Source organism: Bison bison, unplaced genomic scaffold (assembly GCF_000754665.1).
Source record: "Bison bison bison isolate TAMUID 2011002044 unplaced genomic scaffold, Bison_UMD1.0 scf7180017864284, whole genome shotgun sequence".
Classification (NCBI taxonomy): Eukaryota; Metazoa; Chordata; class Mammalia; order Artiodactyla; family Bovidae; genus Bison; species Bison bison.
In genome coordinates this window covers 842,453-861,769 of record NW_011494856.1, presented here as the reverse complement: position 1 = coordinate 861,769, position 19,317 = coordinate 842,453, and the positions used below count along the sequence as shown (strand labels likewise).

The window sequence follows — 19,317 nt, the reverse complement described above, 5'->3', positions numbered from 1 at the left end:
ATCCAGCCCCATTCAGTTCAGTTCAGTTCAGTTCAGTCGCTCAGTCGTGTCCGACTCTTTGAGACCCCATGAATCGCAGCACACGAGGCCTCCCTGTCCATCACCAACTCCCGGAGCCCACTCAGACTCACGTCTATCGAGTCAGTGATGCCATCCAGCCATCTCATCCTCTGTCGTCCCCTTTTCCTCCTGCCCCTAATCCCTCCCAGCATCAGAGTCTTTTCCAATAAGTCAACTCTTCACATGAGGTGGCCAAAGTACTGGAGTTTCAGCTTTAGCATCAGTCCTTCCAAAGAAATCCCAGGGCTGATCTCCTTCAGAATGGACTGGTTGGATCTCCTTGCAGTCCAAGGGACTCTCAAGAGTCTTCTCCAACACCACAGTTCAAAAGCATCAATTCTTCAGTGCTCAGCTTTCTTCACAGTCCAACTCTCACATCCATACATGACCACTGGAAAAACCATAGCCTTGACTAGACGGACCTTTGTTGGCAAAGTAATGTCTCTGCTTTTGAATATGCTATCTCGGTTGGTCATAACTTTTCTTCCAAGGAGTAAGAGTCTTTTAATTTCATGGCTGCAGTCACCATCTGCAGTGATTTTGGTGCCCCCCCAAAATAAAGTCTGACACTGTTTCCACTGTTTCCCTATCTATTTCCCATGAAGTGATGGGACCAGATGCCATGATCTTCGTTTTCTGAATGTTGAGCTTTAAGCCAACTTTTTCACTCTCCTCTTTCACTTTCATCAAGAGGCTTTTTAGTTCCTCTTCACTTTCTGCCATAAGGGTGGTGTCATCTGCATATCTGAGGTTATTGATATTTCTCCCGGCAATCTTGATTCTAGCTTGTGCTTCTTCCAGACCAGCGTTTCTCATGATGTACTCTGCATTGAAGTTAAATAAGCAGGGTGACAATATACAGCCTTGACGTACTCCCCTATTTGGAACCAGTCTGTTGTTCCATGTCCAGTTCTAACTGTTGCTTCCTGACCTGCATATAGGTTTCTCAAGAGGCAGGTCAGGTGCTCTGGTATTTCCATCCCTTTCAGAATTTTCCACAGTTTATTGTGATCCACACAGTCAAAGGCTTTTGTATAGTCAATAAAGCAGAAATAGTAAAGCACGCTAGTAAAGTAATGCTCAAAATTACTCGCACGCTAGTAAAGATATGCTCAAAATTCTCCAAGCCAGGCTTCAGCAATACGTGAACTGTCAACTTCCAGATGTTCAAGCTGGTTTTAGAAAAGGCAGAGGAACCAGAGATCAAATTGCCAACATCTGCTGGATCATCGAAAAAGCAAGAGAGTTCCAGAAAAACAACCTCATCTCAGGTGGTTTCCTAATCTTGGTGAGCTTCTCTGGTTCCTTTAATCTTGCCTCAGGTGTTTCTTGGCTGCTTCTCCCTTGATTGTGTGTGTATGCACAGGCTCAGACTCTGTGGCCCCATAGACTGTAGCGCTAGACTCCTCCTTTTGTGGAATTTTCCAGGCAAGAATACTGGAGCCGGTTGCAGTTTCCTATTAAAGGGGGTCTTCCCGACCCAGGGATTGAACCCGTGTATCCTGAGTCTGCATTGGCAGGTATGCTCTTTACCACTGAGGCCACCTGGGAAACCCCTTGATTCACAACTGTGAACTCTGTCCTCTGGAACTCAGGGAAGGTCATGAAGGTTGAAGGTTGTTCCCAACAAACCAGGAACAGGGGACAGAAAGGCTTCCATGCCCAGGAGCCCACATGGTCCTGCTCAGTTTCAACAACACAGCAGGAATCAGATCCATAATATACAACTGAGTGTCGTATCTGTTTTGGCCCAGCCACTTCATTCATTCTGGGACTATTGATAATTCTCCTCCACTCTTCCCCAGTAGCATATTGGATACCTTCAGATCTGGGGGACTCGTCTTTTGGTGTCATATCTTTTTGGCCATTTATACAGTTCATGAGATTGTCATGGCAAGTATCTGGGGAGATTTGCCATTCCCTCCTTCAGAGAATCAGCCACTGTCATATTTTCCCTCTGGTGGTGCCACTGGTTGCCAGACTATTTTATTCTTCTGGGTTAGGACACATGGTCCTACATAGCACAGCCTACTGACTCATTGGTAGCAGGAAGAGGTCTCCCCTCTCCTCCCCAAAGGGAATGTTTTTCTCATGCCTTTAGCCATAGCTTCTCTTTGGGTAGTGACAATAGTCTTGCAACTTACCTTGGCTGTCCTTGTCCTTGAGGCATAGAGGACCCTTTAGGCAAGTGGCTCAGATGGTAAAGGACCCTTTAGGCAAGTGGCTTAGATGGTAAAGTCTTCCTCAAGGCAGCTATCATGAATCCACAGTGTGAGAGACCTGGGTTGGGAAGATCCCCTGGAGGAGGTCATGGCAACCCACTCCAGTATTCTTGCCTTGAGAACCGCCATGAACAGAGGAGCCTGGCAGGATCTATGGGGTTGCAAAGGTTTGGACACTACTGAAAAGACTAAACACAATGTTACTAAGTCCAAGCTCAGTCTGCTCACCCCACACTACAGAAGATGAGGAGTTGAGGCAATGAATATTGACTTGATTCAGAAAGTCAGACATCTGAGAAGATGGTGAACTACAGTCCTATTGGGACTTACTGGGGTCTGGACGCTACTTTCTTTTGTAGAACAGAGATGGGGAGGAAGTGAGGAAGTAAAGTAAAAAGGCCATACCTCTTGCAAAACATCTCCTGATCTGGTCAGCCTGAGAGAGGAGATGTGTCAATTTCTTCTTTCCTGCAGCCATTCCCAGGTGATCAGGATCAGGGTGTTTCCCTGTGAGCTGAACAAAGGCACTCTAACATTCAGGCAGAGGGGCAGGCTTCCTCAAGGCAGCTATCATGTATGCTTAGTAACAAAAGCAACGGAAAGCAAAGGTTAAAATGAAAGAAACAGATCCAACATGGAGTCAGATTTTGTTCTTCCCTATTACATTAATAGTTAATTAAGGCCTTTTTTACCCTGGCCACACTGCATGGCATGTGGGATCTTTCCCGATCAGGAATTGAACCCATGCCCCTGCACTGGAGGTGTGGAGTCTTAACCACTGGACTGCCAGGGAAGTCCAAGGGCCTTTATAATTAGTGGTCTAATCATCTCATTAGGCCACTTAGCCTTTTTTTTTGGGGGGGGGGGTGCTAATTATTTATTTATTTTGATTGAGCTGGGTTTTCATTGCTGTGCTGGGGCTTTCTCTAGCGGCAGTGAGCAGGGGCCACTCTTCGTTCTGGTGCGTGGGCTTCTCATTGTGGTGGCTTCTTTTGTTCTGGAGCACAGGCTCTAGGTTCATGGACTTTAGTAGTTGCAGCCCACGAAACTCAGTAGTTGTGGCTCTCGGTCTCTAGAGTGTGGGCTTAGCTGCTCCGCGGCATGTGGAATCTTCCCAGATGAGGGGTTAAACCTGTGTCTCCTATGTTGGCGGGCAGATTCTTATACCACCAAGGAAGTCCTAGACCACTTAGCCTTTATCACACCAGTCTGGGGAGATCCTTGGGTTATTATGGCTGCTGTGGGCTTTTGGGTTGGATACCACAGGCAACACACTACTGAGAAACACGTGAAAGCACACAGTAGTACAATAGACCCCCAGAAAGCAGAGCTCAGGTGGTGTTACCCACCTGAGTTATTAAGCAAGTTGCAGGTAAAAAGGACATTCCCCTTGGTTAATTGCAAGGGCAATCATGCAATCCTGCCTACTGTGCTGATTGTTTTATGCTTGTCTCAGCCTGTTAATAAGCAATGTTATGGTTGGACTGGCCCTTAAGGTTCTTAGCATGATTGCAAGACAAACTGCAGCAATAAGCATCAGGAAACTGAAAAAATAAAGATTTGTTCACCCGACCTGGAAATTACACAGTGTACCTGGGGCCAAATAGCCAGGTTGTGTGTAGAGAGAGGAAGAAAGAATGTGTGGGGTTGGGGTTGTGTTTTTATTGGGGAAGAAGGTGGGAATCTAGGGTTTCACAGTCTCACTCGTCACTGATTAATTTAACACATATAAGCAGGAATTTAAAGTGTAGGAAGAGAAATAAAAAGTGTCCCAAATAGTCGGTTATTGAGATAAACCAATACCTCCAAATCAAAGAAGCCTTGGTTCCAGGAGATGGCCTGATTAGTTACCTAGCAATTTGTTTGTTCAAGATATCCTTTGATGTGGCTGCCTCAGTAACCAAAGCTTAAGTCAGACACATTCATTACGAAAAAGAAAAGAAGGTAACAGTCAGCAAATATACGATGGGGAAGTGTTCCAGGTAGAGGAAACAGTAAATTCAAAGTCCCTGAGGCAGGAGTAAACTCAGTGTATTCCAGGAACAAAACAGCAAGGAGGCCAGTGGGACTGGTGAGCAGGGAACAGGGCTCGTGGCTGGAGTGTATGGTCCAAACCAGAACCTAAAAAGCCCCACTAGTCAGATGCGGTAAGGATTCGGAATTTTACTCTGAATGTAATGGAAACTTTTTTTAAAAATTCAGCATCTGATCTAGGAACAGATTCTAGGGACAAGAGAAAGCAAGGAAAGGACATGAAGGTCCATTTTGAACAGCACAAGCTCAAGGTAATCATGACTTGAAGCAGGGGTAAGTGGCGACAGAGAGGGTGGTGAAAGGGTGGGAATCTATTAATGAGATTTGCTGGTGGATTAGATATTGAGTGTGGGAGAAAGGAAGGAATTAGGATAATTCCAAGGACTTTTGGTCTGAGCCATTGGAAGAGTATGTGGCCATTTGCTGAGGTGAGGAAGGCTGTGAATGGAATTGAGCTGGAGGAGGATAAGGGGAAAAAAGAATTTTAGAACTGAGGGAAGTAGTGAATATATGAGATACTTAGTGAATAAAATCCCTAGGGCTGGGACTTCCTTGGTGATCCAATGGCTAAGACTCCACATTCCCAAAGCAGGGGGCCTGGGTTCGACCCCGAGTCAGGGAACTAGATCCCACATGATGCAACTTAAGAGTTCAAATGCTGCAACTGAAGATCCTACTGCAACAAAGATCAAAGATCTCAAAGATCCTTCGAGCTGCAACTCGGTGAAGCCAAATAAATCAATGTTTTTAAAAAATCTGTAGGGTCTGGGGGCTTTGGGGGTATGGGGAGATAGGGAGAGATCAGGTACAAAAATGACTGTCAGGTTTCTGGCTTATGGATTGAGATGTTGGCGTCATTTTCAGAGACTGAGAACCTGAGAAGATGTGGAAGGTGCTGACTGGTACTGCAAAAGGAAATCTGGGTAGCAGCTGCTGGAAGTGATGCTGATTCCAGCCTAGAATATTCCCCCACTTCCAGCTTGCTCACTCCCTTCTCTCTTTGGGAATCTATTTAAATGTCTGCATATCAGCGAAGATTTTCCTGTCCACCATCTCTGGAATATGGTGTCATCCTCACCCCTGTGTACTCCATTGCCTTCCCTGGCTGTATTCTTTTTTTTTTTTTTTTACCACATTTATCACCATCTGATATTATTGCTTATTTATGTGATGGTCTCCCACCACTACAAAGTGAGTCTTATGAGAGCAAGGAATTGTGTCCATTTTGTTCCCAACTTAGAACAGTACCAGGTATCCAGTCAGCACTCAGGAAATACGGGAAGTCTGAATGAATGAATGGTGAATGCCCAGTAGGGACTGTGATGGGTCCCTCTGATTCTGGCCTGAGACTGTTCTCAGTTTGGACTCAGTGATTCTTGATGAAACTGTCCTGGCTCTGGAGGCTGTGAGCAGAAGGAACAGTGGCAGAGGAAAGCAGGGAGCTGGAGTGAGGAGGAACAAGGAGAGCCTCAATTTTGTATGTGATCTGTGTGCTCAGTTACTCAGTCATGTCCAGCTCTTTGTGACTCCATGGGCTGTAGCCTGACAGGCTCCTCTGTCCATGGGGATTCTCCAGGCAAGAATACTGGAGTGGATAGCCATACCCTTCTCCAGGGGAATCTTCTCGATTCAGGGATCGAACCTGTGTCTCCTGCATCTCCTGCACTGGCAGGGGGATTCTTTACCACTGTGCTGCCTGGTAAGCCCACAGCCTCCATTTCCCTATCTGTAAAACTCAGAGAAATGTAAAATGAAATATGAATTCCCTAAGGGGCTGTGTGTGAGGATTGGATGTGGGAGAAATCCTTGGATCAAGTTTCCTGAAATGCAGGGTAGGGGATGCAGGTAAGGATAATGTGAGACAGTAAATGTTTGCTATTTAGTAATAAAAGATGTTCTTGTGTGGGTTGTCACTGGGGTGGGAGGAGGCTGGCCTGCTTCGGAAAGTCCAGGAAATGGAAGGAAAGGGCAGAACACAGGTTTGGGGACAGTTGGGTCCTGGGGCTGTAACTACTTGTGATAAGATTGGGGCGATTTGTGAGCTGGAGTGCTCAGGCAGTCAGGAATTCAGTCCCTGGTCTCTATCCAACATTTCTGGCTCCGTGAGTTCACTCCTCTGGGAGAGATTGTCAGGGAGGGGGTCAGAGCAGGACTGAGGCTATTATTTTCCAGAAAAAGAGACTTGAGGCCCAAGTGGGAGAAGGATGGTACTAATGCCCATGTCCTAAACCCCAGAACCTGGATATGTTACTTTGTATGGCAAAAAGGACTTTGCAGATGTGATTAAGGGACAGCTCTTGAGATAGATTATCCCGAATTATCTGGGTGGGCTGATATCATCACAAGAATCCTTATAAGAGGAAGGCAGGAGGTTAGAGAGTGCCATAGAAGATATAAAGATGGAAATAAAAGGTTGGAGTGACATGAAGAAAGGGCCACCAGCACAGCCTTGCATGTGGTCTCTGGAGGCTGGAAAAGGCAAGGAAATGGATTTTTTCTAAAGCTTTCAGAAGGAATGCAGTCCTGTTGAAACCTTAATTTTAGACTTCTGACCTCCAGAACGGTAAGAGAATAAATCCATGTTTTGTTGTTGCTGTTGTTAACCCTTGGGACTTCCCTAATGGTCCAGTGGTTAAGAATCCACCTTGCAACGCAGCAGACATGGGTCTGCTCAGACATGGGTCTGCTCAGACATGGATCCCTCATTGTGCTTCACAGGTGGCGCTAGCGGTAAAGAACCTGCCTGCTAATGCAGGAGGTATAAGAGACCCGAGTTCAATCCCTAGGTTGGGAAGAATCCTTGGAGAAGGGCGTGGCAATACACTCCAGTATTCTTGCCTGGAGAATCCCATGGACAGAGGAGCCTGGCAGGGTACAAGTCCATAGGGTTACACAGAGTCGGGCACGACTAAAGCAATTTAGCATGTACGGGGAACTAAGATCCCACGTGCCTCAAGGCAACTAAGCCCGCATGCCACAACTACTGAGCCCACGCTCTCTGGAGCCTGTGTGCCACAGCGTCACAGCTAGAGAGTCTGTGTGCTGTGATGAAACATGCCTCAGGATGCAAAGAAGATCCCATGTGTTGCAACTAAGATCTAGAGCAGCCAAATAGACAAATATTTTATTTTAAAAAATCTTTAAAAAGTTCACCCTTTAAAACATATTTACTTTTATAGCATGTTTCTTTTATTTCCTTATTTATCTGGCTGCATTGGGTCTTAAGTGCAGCACACAGGCTCTTTAGTTTCAGCATGTGAATACTTGTTGTGGCATATGGAATCTAGTTCCCAGACCAAGGATCAAACCCAGGTCCCCTGCACTGGGGCATGGAGTCTTAGGCACTGAACCACCAGGGAAGTCCCAATCTATGTTGTTTTAAGCCACAAAGCTTTTGGTAGTTTGTTACAGCAGCCCTAAGAAACGAATACAGACCCAAGGTCACCTGGGGATTGATGGTGGACTTGGAACAGAGTTAGAATCCTGTTAGTCCAACTCTCTCAGTTTAAGCCTCCTTGCTCCCTCCATGCTTCAGCTGAGGTTTCTAGGTCAACGTGCAGCTCCCGGGGGCAATGACTGGACCCTTATCATATGTATTTCACTTGACCTTGACAAGAACCCTGTGGGGCCGACAGTGCCCCTACTTTACACATAGAGAAACTGAGGTTCAGAGGTGAAGTGTCTTGGTCAAAGTCAGAGCACACAGTGAGGAATCAATGGACTAGATCCCAAACCCAAGTCCTCTGTCTTTCCCTGGATGGTTCAGATACTGCATGCGTCCAATATATGTATTTTGGTCTCTCATTCATTCGTTCAACAAATATTGGGCATCAGCTGATTGCTGGTCACTGTGCTCAGTGCTGTGGATCCACTAGTAAACAATCATGACATTCAGGGAGTAGGAATCCTTTGTTCTTGCAGTGTCCACATAGGTCAAGTCACAATGTTCCTGTAAACCTCCAACAACACAAATATTATTCTCTGTTCTGCAACTTTTTATCTCTATATGAAGGGGAAAGTGTTATATTAATACCTTTAAAGGTAGGATGGAGCCTTGAAAATGGGCTATCATGTATATTTCAGACTATAGGCAACATTCGTTTTTAAATTAATTTTTATTGGCTTATAGCTAATTTACAATGTTGTGCTAGTTTCTGCTGTACAGCAAAGTAAATCTGTTATACATATATGTATATCCACTCCTTTTTGGATTCTTTTCCCATATAAGTCATTACAAAGTATTGAGTCACCTCCCTGTGCTCAACAGTAGGTTCTTATTAGTTACCTATTTTATATATATAGTAGTGTGTATATCGGAGAAGGCAATGGCACCCCACTCCAGTACTCTTTCGTGGAAAATCCCATGGATGGAGGAGCCTGGTGGGCTGCAGTCCATAGGGTCGCTGAGAGCTGGACACGACTGAGCGACTTCACTTTCACTTCTCACTTTCATGCACTGGAGAAGGAAATGGCAACCCACTCCAGTGTTCTTGCCTGGAGAATCCCAGGGACGGCAGAGCTTGGTGGGCTGCCGTCTATGGGGTCGCACAGAGTCAGACACGACTGAAACGACTTAGCAGCAGCAGCAGTGTTTATATGGGGCTTTCCAGGTGGCGCTAGTGGTAAAGAACCCACCTGCCAATGCAGGAGACATAAGAGATGCGTTTTTGATCCCTGGGTCAGGAAGATTCCCTGGAAGAGGTCATTCACTTCTCACTTTCATGCACTGGAGAAGGAAATGGCAACCCACTCCAGTATTCTTGCCTAGAGAATCCCCATGGATAGAGGAGCCTGGCAGGCTATGGTTCATTGGGTCACAAAGAGTTGGACACGACTGAAGCGACTTCACACACACACACACACACATACAGCGTGTATATATCAATCCCAATCTCCCAATTTATAGGCATACACAGCTTTCTTCACTTGAAGCAAAAACAGTAGAATACAGAAGTTACAGTAAATCTAATGTGGAGTCAGATTTGTTCTGTTGTGCCTGCAACCACTATTCCCCTATCCTCTATGAATTTGACTTTTCTAGGGACCTCATATAAGTGGAACCATACAGCTTTTGTCCTTTAGTGACTGGCTTATTTCACTTGGCATAATGTCCTCAGGGTTCATTTATGCTCTGTTCTCATCAGTGTTTAAGGTAACTGGTGTAGAGGATGTTAAAACTAGGATGTAAGGACTGAGGGAGCAGAGTGAAGGCAAGAGAATTTGCCCAGCAGGTGAGGGTTTTGCTCTGTGCTTTCTCACAACAAACAAGAAGCAGCCCTAAGACTGCACCCTGCCCCACAGAGCACCCCTGCAGGCTCACTGCTCCCCAGCCTCCACTGAAAGCCTGTTCACATCTCCGGGTCTCTCTGCCCGGGGCTGTTCAAGTGTGTATGACAACGTGATTCAATGTCTATCTAGGCGTGAGGACATATGCATTGCCTGTGTCTTTTCTATTGGTGCCGTAACAAATTACCACACATTTTGTGGGTTAAAACAGCACATGTGTATTATCTTACAGTTCTGTAACTTAAAGTCCAACTTGGGTCTTGCTGAGCTACCACAAGGTGTCAGCAGGGCTATATTCCTGTTACCAAGTCTGAGCTTATATTGCTCCCTGCACAACAGGCCAATAAATGGAGAGATGAGTTGTTGAGGCAAGGAATAGCAACTTTATTTGGAAAGCCAGCAGACTGAGAAGATGGTGGACTCATTTCCCAAAGAACCACCTTACCTGAATTAGAATTTAGGCTTCTTTTACACTCAAAGGGGAGGGGGTATGGCTGGTTGTTGCAAACTTCTTGATTCAGGAATCCTTTGTTCTTACAGCTGTCCAACACCTGGTCATAATTCTCCTTTAGGTCTCCAGCAAGACAACTGTTATTTTCTGTTTTGCCCATTTTTATCTCTAAAAGTGTTGTACCTTTAGAGGCCAAAGTCTTGAGAATGGGCTATTGTGTATATTTCAGGCTGTAGGCAATATTCTTTTAGTGATTAACTTGCAGCAAAAGCAATAGAATACAAAAGTTAAAGTAGAAGAAACAGATCCAATATGCAGTCAAATTTGTTCTTCCCTACAACATTTCTTTCTGGAGGCTCTAGACTGAGAATTAGTTCCCTTGCCTTTTCCAGCTGCTAGAAGCTGCCTGCACTCCTTGGCTTATGGTCCCTTTTCCCATCTTCAAAGTCAGCAGTGTAGCATTTCCTTGTTTCTTTTTCCTTTCTCGTATTGTTTTGTTTTCTGACCAAAGCTCTTGGGAAAGATTCTTCAATTTTAAGGACTTGTGTAGACAGACTGGGCCCACCTGGGTGATCTGGGCTATGCTCACCATTTTAAGGTCTTTAATCACATCTGCAAAGTCCCTTTTGCCCTGTAAGACATGCTCACAGGTTCTGGGACTAGCATATGAGCATCTTTAGGGAGCCTTTATTCTGCCTAGCACCCTTGTGTGTGCTGGGAGTGTGCACCGGTGACTGTATGTGCATGTTTGTGTCCCCTCAGCCTTGCCATCTCATACGGAGGGCCTCTCTTCCCACTTTTTGTTTTTGCTTTGATCAGAGTGAGGAAACCTTAGCTATAGCAAGCAAATATGAGCAAATCCTCCATGCAAGTAGGGGCCTAGCCGGAGCACTATTACTGAGCAAGTTTCTGTGTGCTTATCAGAGAAAGTGCCTCCAAGATCCCTGGAGGGAAATGAGCTCTGGCAGCTGCTGGGAATTCAGGCAAGGGGCTGTCTGGCTGGGATCGGCCTGCCACAGGTGCAGACTCCTAGGCTGACTTCTTGCCAGAATTGCTGCTGAATGCAAGTTCCTGTGCCCGATGCACAGTGAGGCCAAACAGCCCTGAAATGTTGGAGTTTCGAGCAGAGAAAGGTTTAGTTCAGGGCCATGCAAGGAGAGTGACTCAATGGGTGGCTCATGCCTGCAAAAGCCCTGAACTCCCCGAAAGTTTTCAGCAAGGCATTTTTAAAGGCAATGTGAGGCAGAGGCATGGTGGGTTGTTGCCAACTTCTTGGTGTAGGAATGGTGTTTTCTTGCAGCTGGTCCCGTAAGTCAGGTCACCACGTTCCTGTAAACCTCCAACAAGACAAATGTTAGTCTCTGTTCTGCAAATTTTTATCTCCATGTGACGGGAAAAGTGTTATATATACTCTTAAAGGCCAGAGCCTTGAGATTGGGCTATTCTGTAGATTTCAGGCTGTAGACAACATTCTTTGCTTTTTCAAAAAATTGAGATGTAATTGACATATAACATATTCATACAAGATGTACAACATAAAGATGCAAAGTTTGTATGTACTGCAAAGTGATCACCACAATAAATTCAGTCAACATTTGTCCCCAAACAAAACATTTTTTTCTTATGATGATAACATTTAAGATATACTTTTTTAGAAACTTTCAAATATACAGTATTGTTAACTACAGTAACTATGTAATGCTGTAAAGTTTGTAAAATATGGCCTTCAAGGGCCTAATGATTTGCTTTATGCCTCCAAATTAGATGGGGGACTTCCAGGGGATGAGGACTCAGATATGACTCCTCCGTGAGTCCCCATCACTAAGCACAGACTGGCTAATAAGAAAGCTTTGTACAGCGAATGCAAGATTGACCTTCTTGAGTTGTGGCTTCAGTTTGGAAAAGTCACTTCACTTTTCGGAACCTCATATTCCTCATATGCTAGCTAACTGGGAGCAGAATTTCCAGGACTGGGGTGAGAATAAGAGGAAATGACAGGTGTGAAAGCTCTTTAGAGAACAACTATCCCTTGGAATACGTAAAAGATGGTAACTGTGATATTTTCCTCTGTCCTCTACTAGGGCCAGCCATACTCCTCAAGGACCATGGCAGCATTGAATTCACATCACTCAGCTATAAACCATCCTGGATCCTGGAGAATTCTCTGCATAGAGCCATGGACTTATCACTCCAGCCTGCAGACTTTGGATTTATCTCTGACTGTTGGGAAATACCTATCCCCACCCTGCCTTCTGCTTTCAGCCCAGGCCGTTTTGTGTAAAACCCAACGAAGGAGCAGGTAACATCTGAGGACAGAAAGGGCCAGGTTGGGGGCTTCCCTGAAAATCCAGTGGTTAAGAATCCACCTTTCAATGCAGGGGACACGGGTATGATCCCTGACCTGGGAACTAAGATCTCACATGCCCTGAGACACAGCCAAAAAAAAAAAAAGAAGAGAGAGAGAAAGGGTCTGCTCAGGGAAGTGCCTTCCAGGGACTCACACCAGAGCTGGAGACATGGTTTGTATATTATGCTAGAGAAAATGAAAGCGGGGGGATGGGGAGGGACCTGCCTGGGGTCTCCAGAAGTCAGTCATAGAGCCAAGATAAACCCCAGGATGCCCGACTCTCATCCCATCCACTCTATCTTATGGCCACCAAAGCCCTATGGCATCAGAGTCCCCTAACATTCTTTCTCATCTCTATCCCCAGACACCTAGTTCAGTGTAAAAATTTTCTCATTATCCTCCAAATACATCATTTGATTTTAACTCCATGCATTTGCATGCAATATGCCTTTTTGTGCATCCCCTTCTCCCACTTGTCTAGCAGGTAAACTCCTATTCATCCCTCAAGGCCCATGCAAATGTTTCCTTTCCTCAAACAAAATCTAAACTCATTTTATCCAGAACCCATTCATCTCTCCTTCCTCTGTGCTCTTATAACACTCTCCTTATACACTAATTTTAATATTGACTACTGTCTCCTATAATTGTCTATAACTATCTTAGTTTTCACTAGACTGTATTTTTCTCTAGAACACGGATTATTTCTACTTCATCTCTTTGTCTTGGGGCCTGTCAAGGTGTCTAGAACTCAGCTGGCACTCAAACAATATTGATCAAACAGTGAAACAAGTGAAGGACCATGAGGCAAATTTTTAACCTTTCAGAGTCTCGATTTATTTATTTGTCTGTACCTTGAGGCTTGCAGGATCCTTTAGTTCCCCAACCAGGGATTGAGCCCTTGGCAGTTAAAGCATGGAGTTCTAAGCACTGGACCATCAGGAAATTCCCTTAGAGTCTTAGTTTATCATCCTTGAAATGAAATGAAAAAAAGTCAAACACTTGGCAAGGATAAATAGTGGATAATGAATGTAAAGCAAATGGCACCATCATTAACTCAGTTTCCTGAGCCGAAAATAGGGTATCACATCAAATTTCCATTTCTCCTTCTCCTTTTCCCCCTCCCCCTAGCCACCATGGCTTGTTGAACCTGGCTCAAGATCTAGGTAAGAAACTGTCTGTTAGTGGGGAATTTCCATCAGACCAGAGCCATCAGGAAGGATGGAGGTAACGAGTGCCAGGCATAGGGACCTTGTAACTAAATTAAGAAGCAGAAGGAGCAACTGATGGGAACACTGAAGGAGAGATAAGGGATCAAAAAGAAGGGAGAGGTCAGACTGGGTTCTGAGGATTTAGAAACCACTCAGTGTCTGCCCTCAAGAAGCTCATGGTCTGCTGAGGAAACAGAAATAATTTTATACAGAAGCCCAGTACAGTGCAGCACTACCTCCTCCTGATACCCCTTTCTTTACTTGGATTCCAGGACACCACCCAACTTACCTGGGTTTCTGCTTATCTTTTTGGCCCTTCTCAGTCTAGTTTTCTGCTTTTCCTAGTTTCCTCAAAATTCTGAATTTTGAAGGAAATGTTCTTACATCTACACTCACTCCTTTGGTGGCTTTAAACACCAATCCTGTGCTGATGACTCTTAAAACTGCTATTTCCAGTCTTGATCTCTCCTTCCACCTTCAGAACTATTCCCCCTCCCTCTCCCTCAACATCCCTACTCTAAAGGACATCTCAAACTCAAAAATGACTCCAGATGTTTTTCCCCCCAAACCAGCACCTCTCATGTCTTTTCCTGCTTCTGCCACTATCCCCAACTGAATTTCTCTTTATAAAATTGCCGGAGTAACTCTGTTAAAACGTAAACCAGGTTGTGTAGATCCTCTGCTCATAACACTTCAAGGGATCCTGAACACAGGGTAAAAGCCGAAGTGCTATTGTGATCTGTGAAGCTGTCCTCTCTGGCTCCTATCTCTATCCTCATCTTCTCCCCTTCTCTCCATAAAACACTACACTATAGCCATTGGAGGCTCTTTGCACTTGCTCTTGCCTTGATGCTCTTCCCTAAATGTCAGAATAGTACCGTCTTTTTTTCTTCAGAACTTTTACTCAAAAGTCAACTTCCCAGTAAGGTTTTCCTCGGCCCTGTACGATAAAACATCTCCTCTACCAACATTTTATTCCCACTTCTCTGATTTATTTTTTCTCCTTAGTATTTACTGCAATCTTAAAACTATATATTTTATTTAGCTATCTTTTTATCTCTCTCATTAAAACGGAAGCACCATGAGTCTCTTCATGATTTTGTTATTGTTGTTTTGTTTTGTTCACTATTGTACCTTCTTTACTTAGAATAATGATAGGCATATAATAAGGTACTCAGTAGATACTGGTTGAATGAATGAAAAAAAAAAAAGGTGGACATTTCCAAGGGGCAAATTTTACTCTTTAATGAAAAACTTTGTAACAACCAAAACTGCTTGGAAACAATTTGAGTCCATATGCACAGTACAGTAACTCTTAAATATGTTATCTCATCAAATTCTCACATCAGTCCAAGGTAGGAAGAAGCCTGGGCAGAAGAGGAAACGGAGTCCAGACACGGACAAAGGATTTGTTAAAAGGCACACATTGGGTCAAGCAGTAGTGAAATGATGGATGATTGCTGGCCTTGAAATGGGCTGGTGGGTGATGGAGCTTAATGGGCACTGGGTTTGAAGGAATTCCGTTGCCAGAATGTATTATGATTTCTGGAGAGGAAGCTGAGTCAGAGGTCAGAATGAAGGCATCAGCAAAGGAGTGGGAGAGATGTGACAAGGCTGACCCCCTAAGCGGATTTAGCACAGACCTGGAGAGGGCAGCTCAATTCCCCAGTAAGAGAATGCTACGCCTGAGACTGAGTAAACACTAAAGCCCTTAGAAAATCTGGAATGCAGACTTGGAAAGGCAATCTTGAGATCAGTGAAAGGAATTCCCTGGCGGTCCGCGCTTCCAATGCAGAGAGCGAAGTTTGGATCCCTAGCCAGGGAACAAGATCCCACATTCCCTGGGGCTGCCCGTTCCGCTCCCCCACCCCCCGACCCCCGCCCCCCAAAAAAGACCAGGGAGTCCACTGCAGGTCTGCAGAGTCTGGCTTCCCTACTTGACTCTGAGGTCTTTGAGGGCAGGGACTATGTTCCTAGATTTAGCTCCCGCTTCTAGCAGGGCCTGGAATACAGAATATAATAGGGACCCAAATATTTCCGTTGAAGGCATACATAAATGAATGTATCCACCAAAAGGGGAAACTGAAGGAGAGAAAGGACAGACAGGAACAGCGAGAGGTAAAATCACCCAGCGACTCTGAGGTAGAAGTAGGCTAATTTTCCTGGTACGCGGCACGACAAACAGTCCTAGAACGAACGCTGGTCGCCGCCAGCTGTTTTTCAGCAGGGATTGGCCAGCAAATAAGGCCTGGGGAAGGAGAGGCGGGGCTACACAGGGCCGTTGGTGCGGGCTAGGCTAGAGAGGTCGGTTGGCTGAAACTCAAGGCTGGGCCGACAGAGCGGGCGCGCCAAATTTCCATACAGCACGTGACCGACGTATGGAACGTCACTTCCACTCTGGCGGGGCGGGAGCGGGAAACAAAAGAAGAGCAAACACGCATGCGTTTGGTATGTCCCTGGTTCTGGTGGGCTCTTCCGGTCAGGCAGAAAGAAGTGCTTCCGGGTCGCCGCCGGCTGCCGCCTCCCGGCGCGGTAAGTACAGAAGCTAGGCTGCGGCTCCTGACTCCTCTTCCCTCCTTCCCTCCCTACCTCAGAGAAACCCCATTCTGATCCGCCTCCTCAGGAGCTGCCTGTTCACACTCCCCTTAACATTAAAGCGCTCCAACTCATTGGCCGCTTCCTCGAGAGTAAGCCCCACCCCGTCACACAAGACCCGTCACTCATTGGTACCACTTCCAGTCACTCAGCATTTCTTCCAGTTAATTGGCCTTACCCTGCCGCTCCTTTCGCGATTAGCGACCCTATAAGGGCAAATGCCTGTCCGAATCCCGCCCCTGCCTTCTTGTTGGTCAATTCCACGATTATTATAATAATAAGCAGAGAATGGGTGGTGGCTTTACGACGCTGGGTTGGTCTTTCGGAGCCGCCTTCTTTGGCCCATCAGTACTTCTGCGGGGGGGAAGGGGTGTTATTGATCCTGTTAAACGCGCCGGGAAGCTGCGGTACACAGAAGGGCAGCAGCTAGCCCCGGATTGGTCAAATAAATTAGGGCAAGAACAGACTAGACGTAGATCCTTTTCTCCTCATCTCTCGTGCCTGGCCTGGATCTACTCCCCGCAAGCGTTCCCCCCAGTTTACCGTGTGACCTAGAGCCAGTCGTTGCCTGTTGCTGGGCCTCAGTTTTCCTGTGAACTGGAAAGTTTTAATTCAGATTCTCTGGGACCTTCCTTGTCAGCTCCCTCAGCCGCTTAAGCCGAGCTGAGTTTATGTACTCTCTCACATGTTAGTTCATCTATTCAGTCTTTCATCTACTTATTTACTCATGCCTTTAGAATGTCTTACTGAGGCATACTTGCACGTGGTAACACCTCCCTTCCCTGCCCCCCCGTTTGGCTGTGGTTCATTATAGAGGTAGTTCGTGTCCTAAATTTCTGACACTGGGTAGGTATGGGGTGGGGCAGCATGGAGGAGCAGAAAGTAAGTCTGGTGTTTGGAGGGGATAGAGGTAGTTTCAGTAGAGTCTTGCCATCTTTAATTTTGTTGAATTTTGTAATGCCAGTCTGGTTTCCTGTCTCTACATTTGGCTTCCATTCTCTTCCCTCCTTGAACAGCTTACAAACAGCTTTACTTAGCCATAAAGTAAATTACTAATTGTTATAATAATGGTGAAGTGAAGTCGCTCAGTCGTGTCCGACTCATTGCGACCCCATGGACTGTAGCCCTGCAGGCTCCTTGGTCTGTGGGATTTTCCAGGCATGAATACTGGAGTGGGTTGCTATTTCCTTCTCCAAGAATAATGGTGAGGGTGGTATGTTGTTGTCCCATTTTACAGACGAGGAAACTGAGGCTCAGAGGTTAAGTGACTTGGCCAAGGTCAAAAACAGCTAGTAAGTGGTGGAGCCAGGACTCAAACCCAGGTCTGTCTGATTCCCACAGGGAAGGGGTGTGTCTCTGCTACCGTCCACTCCACCCAATCCCCAAGTCAAAATGTAAGCAAACAAAATCTAAAACCACACACATCTAAGAGAGCTGGATTCACCTGACCCTTTCCCTTAGTCTAGGAGCCATGTCCACCTTGTTCCCCTCACTGTTCCCCCGTGTGACTGAGACACTGTGGTTTAATCTGGATCGACCCTGTGTGGAGGAGACAGAGCTGCAGCAGCAAGAACAGCAGCATCAGGCCTGGGTGAGTGAGAACCTAGCATAGCAGGGGAGCTTCAGTCAGGCTCCCCATCCCCCTTCACTGGCCTTACCCTGGCTCTACTCTGCAGATCTGCCCTGGGGGAGGTTTTTGTCCTGAGCTGGGGGCCTAGGTTCTCACCTTTGTGTTACCCTAATCTGCTGAGGACTGTGGGCCCTCTAGGCCAGATCAGAGCCCAGGCTCTTTTCCCTAAAACACAGGAAGTATTTTTTGACCATCTATCGAGGACTTTGCACATGTCATGTTCTAGGATGGTAGTGTCACTTCATTCTTACCATAATCTTATAAGGAAACCAAAGACCAGAGAGTTTACATAGCTAGATCAAATTCATAATTAAGTGGCAGATGACAGGAAAGAGACTGAATCTTCCTGAGAGTCGAGGAAGCTTCTCCTCCACACTTGGGGGTCTTCTTGGGGGCAGGGCAGGTGAGTGCCATGCCTTTGACTGCCCTTCTTGGGCCCCAGCCTTGCTCTCCTCCCTGTTTGGCCACAGCTCCAGAGCATTGCAGAGAAAGACAACAACCTGGTACCTATTGGCAAGCCGGCCTCAGAGGTGAGTGGCTCCAGCAGGTGGGGCCTATGTGGGGCTCAGGTGGACGGAAGCTCTGATCTAATTCTGAAGGTCTGACCTCTGACTCCAGAGTAGGTGTGGTCCTCAACTTTGGTGGAGGCCAGAAAGAGGTGAGAGGGAGGGTGGGTAGTGGGCTCAGCACTAAGGTCGTGCACCAACCAGCTAGACTCAAGTGGGACAGGATCAGGGAGTGGAGCTCATTCACTGGCCTCAGAGAGAAGCTCCAAGTGGGCCAGTCCTTGAAGTGGCCCAGGCAGACCTATGGAACCTCCGAGCTCTTCCCTGCCTCACCAGCACTATGACGACGAGGAAGAGGAAGATGAAGATGACGACGAGGACAGTGAAGAGGACTCAGAGGATGACGAGGACATGCAGGACATGGATGAGATGAATGACTACAATGAGTCACCTGATGACGGAGAGGTCAATGAGGTAGGCAGGGGTGTAGCCAAGGGTACGAAACCCTGGATCCTGCCAGGGGCAGGATCTGGGACTGGGGCTGGTTGGGTGGCTGAGGCCCCTCCCCACCCACACCCAGCTTCCTCTGCAGGTGGACATGGAAGGCAACGAACAGGATCAGGACCAGTGGATGATCTAGGTAGACAAGAAAGGGTGGTCTCAAGAAAGGGGGTCCAAGGACCGCCCTGGACCCCCTGCAGAACCAGCTATCACCCACCCCCATGCCCCACCCCAGTGCCTGAATCCTCATCCTCGGGCACTTCCTCAGCTGCTGCCAGGACCTGATCTTCTTGGTCCCTCCCAGGCCATCAGTCTGCCCTTGAATCCCCTGGGCCTAAGCCCAGCCCCCTCCCTTCTAGCTAGCACGTCACCCATTGTTTGTCAGATCTAGTTTCTTTCTAACTTTCTTTAATAAAGACACAGGACTGATTTTTTTCCCCATGTCTATTCCCTATTTCTTGGTGGAACCTAGAGGAA

General features: G+C 46.4%; 1 protein-coding gene across 2 annotated transcripts; it reads left to right on the top strand.

Annotated features, from left to right (window-relative positions):
• The first annotated feature begins 15,999 nt into the window (after window positions 1-15,999).
• Window positions 16,000-19,280, top strand: ANAPC15 (anaphase promoting complex subunit 15). Of its 2 annotated transcripts, none has more exons than XM_010849471.1 (5): window positions 16,000-16,140; window positions 17,670-17,794; window positions 18,304-18,363; window positions 18,676-18,813; window positions 18,932-19,280. In XM_010849471.1, exons 1-5 carry the CDS (start codon window positions 16,059-16,061, stop codon window positions 18,977-18,979), a joined length of 453 nt encoding a protein of 150 aa, XP_010847773.1. In that variant the 5' UTR covers window positions 16,000-16,058; the 3' UTR covers window positions 18,980-19,280. The 2 variants fall into 2 exon arrangements, with proteins under 2 accessions (XP_010847773.1, XP_010847774.1); XM_010849472.1 differs by having other exon boundaries at window positions 16,058-16,140; window positions 17,665-17,794.
• The last annotated feature ends 37 nt before the right edge of the window (window positions 19,281-19,317 follow it).

Coding starts and splice junctions, on each gene's coding strand:
- ANAPC15 (XM_010849471.1), top strand. CDS start 16,059: ATGTCCCTGGTTCTGGTGGGCTCTTCCGGTCAGGCAGAAAGAAGTGCT. Junction 17,795..18,303: donor AACAGCAGCATCAGGCCTGG/GTGAGTGAGAAC, acceptor GTTTGGCCACAG/CTCCAGAGCATTGCAGAGAA. Junction 18,814..18,931: donor ATGACGGAGAGGTCAATGAG/GTAGGCAGGGGT, acceptor CTTCCTCTGCAG/GTGGACATGGAAGGCAACGA.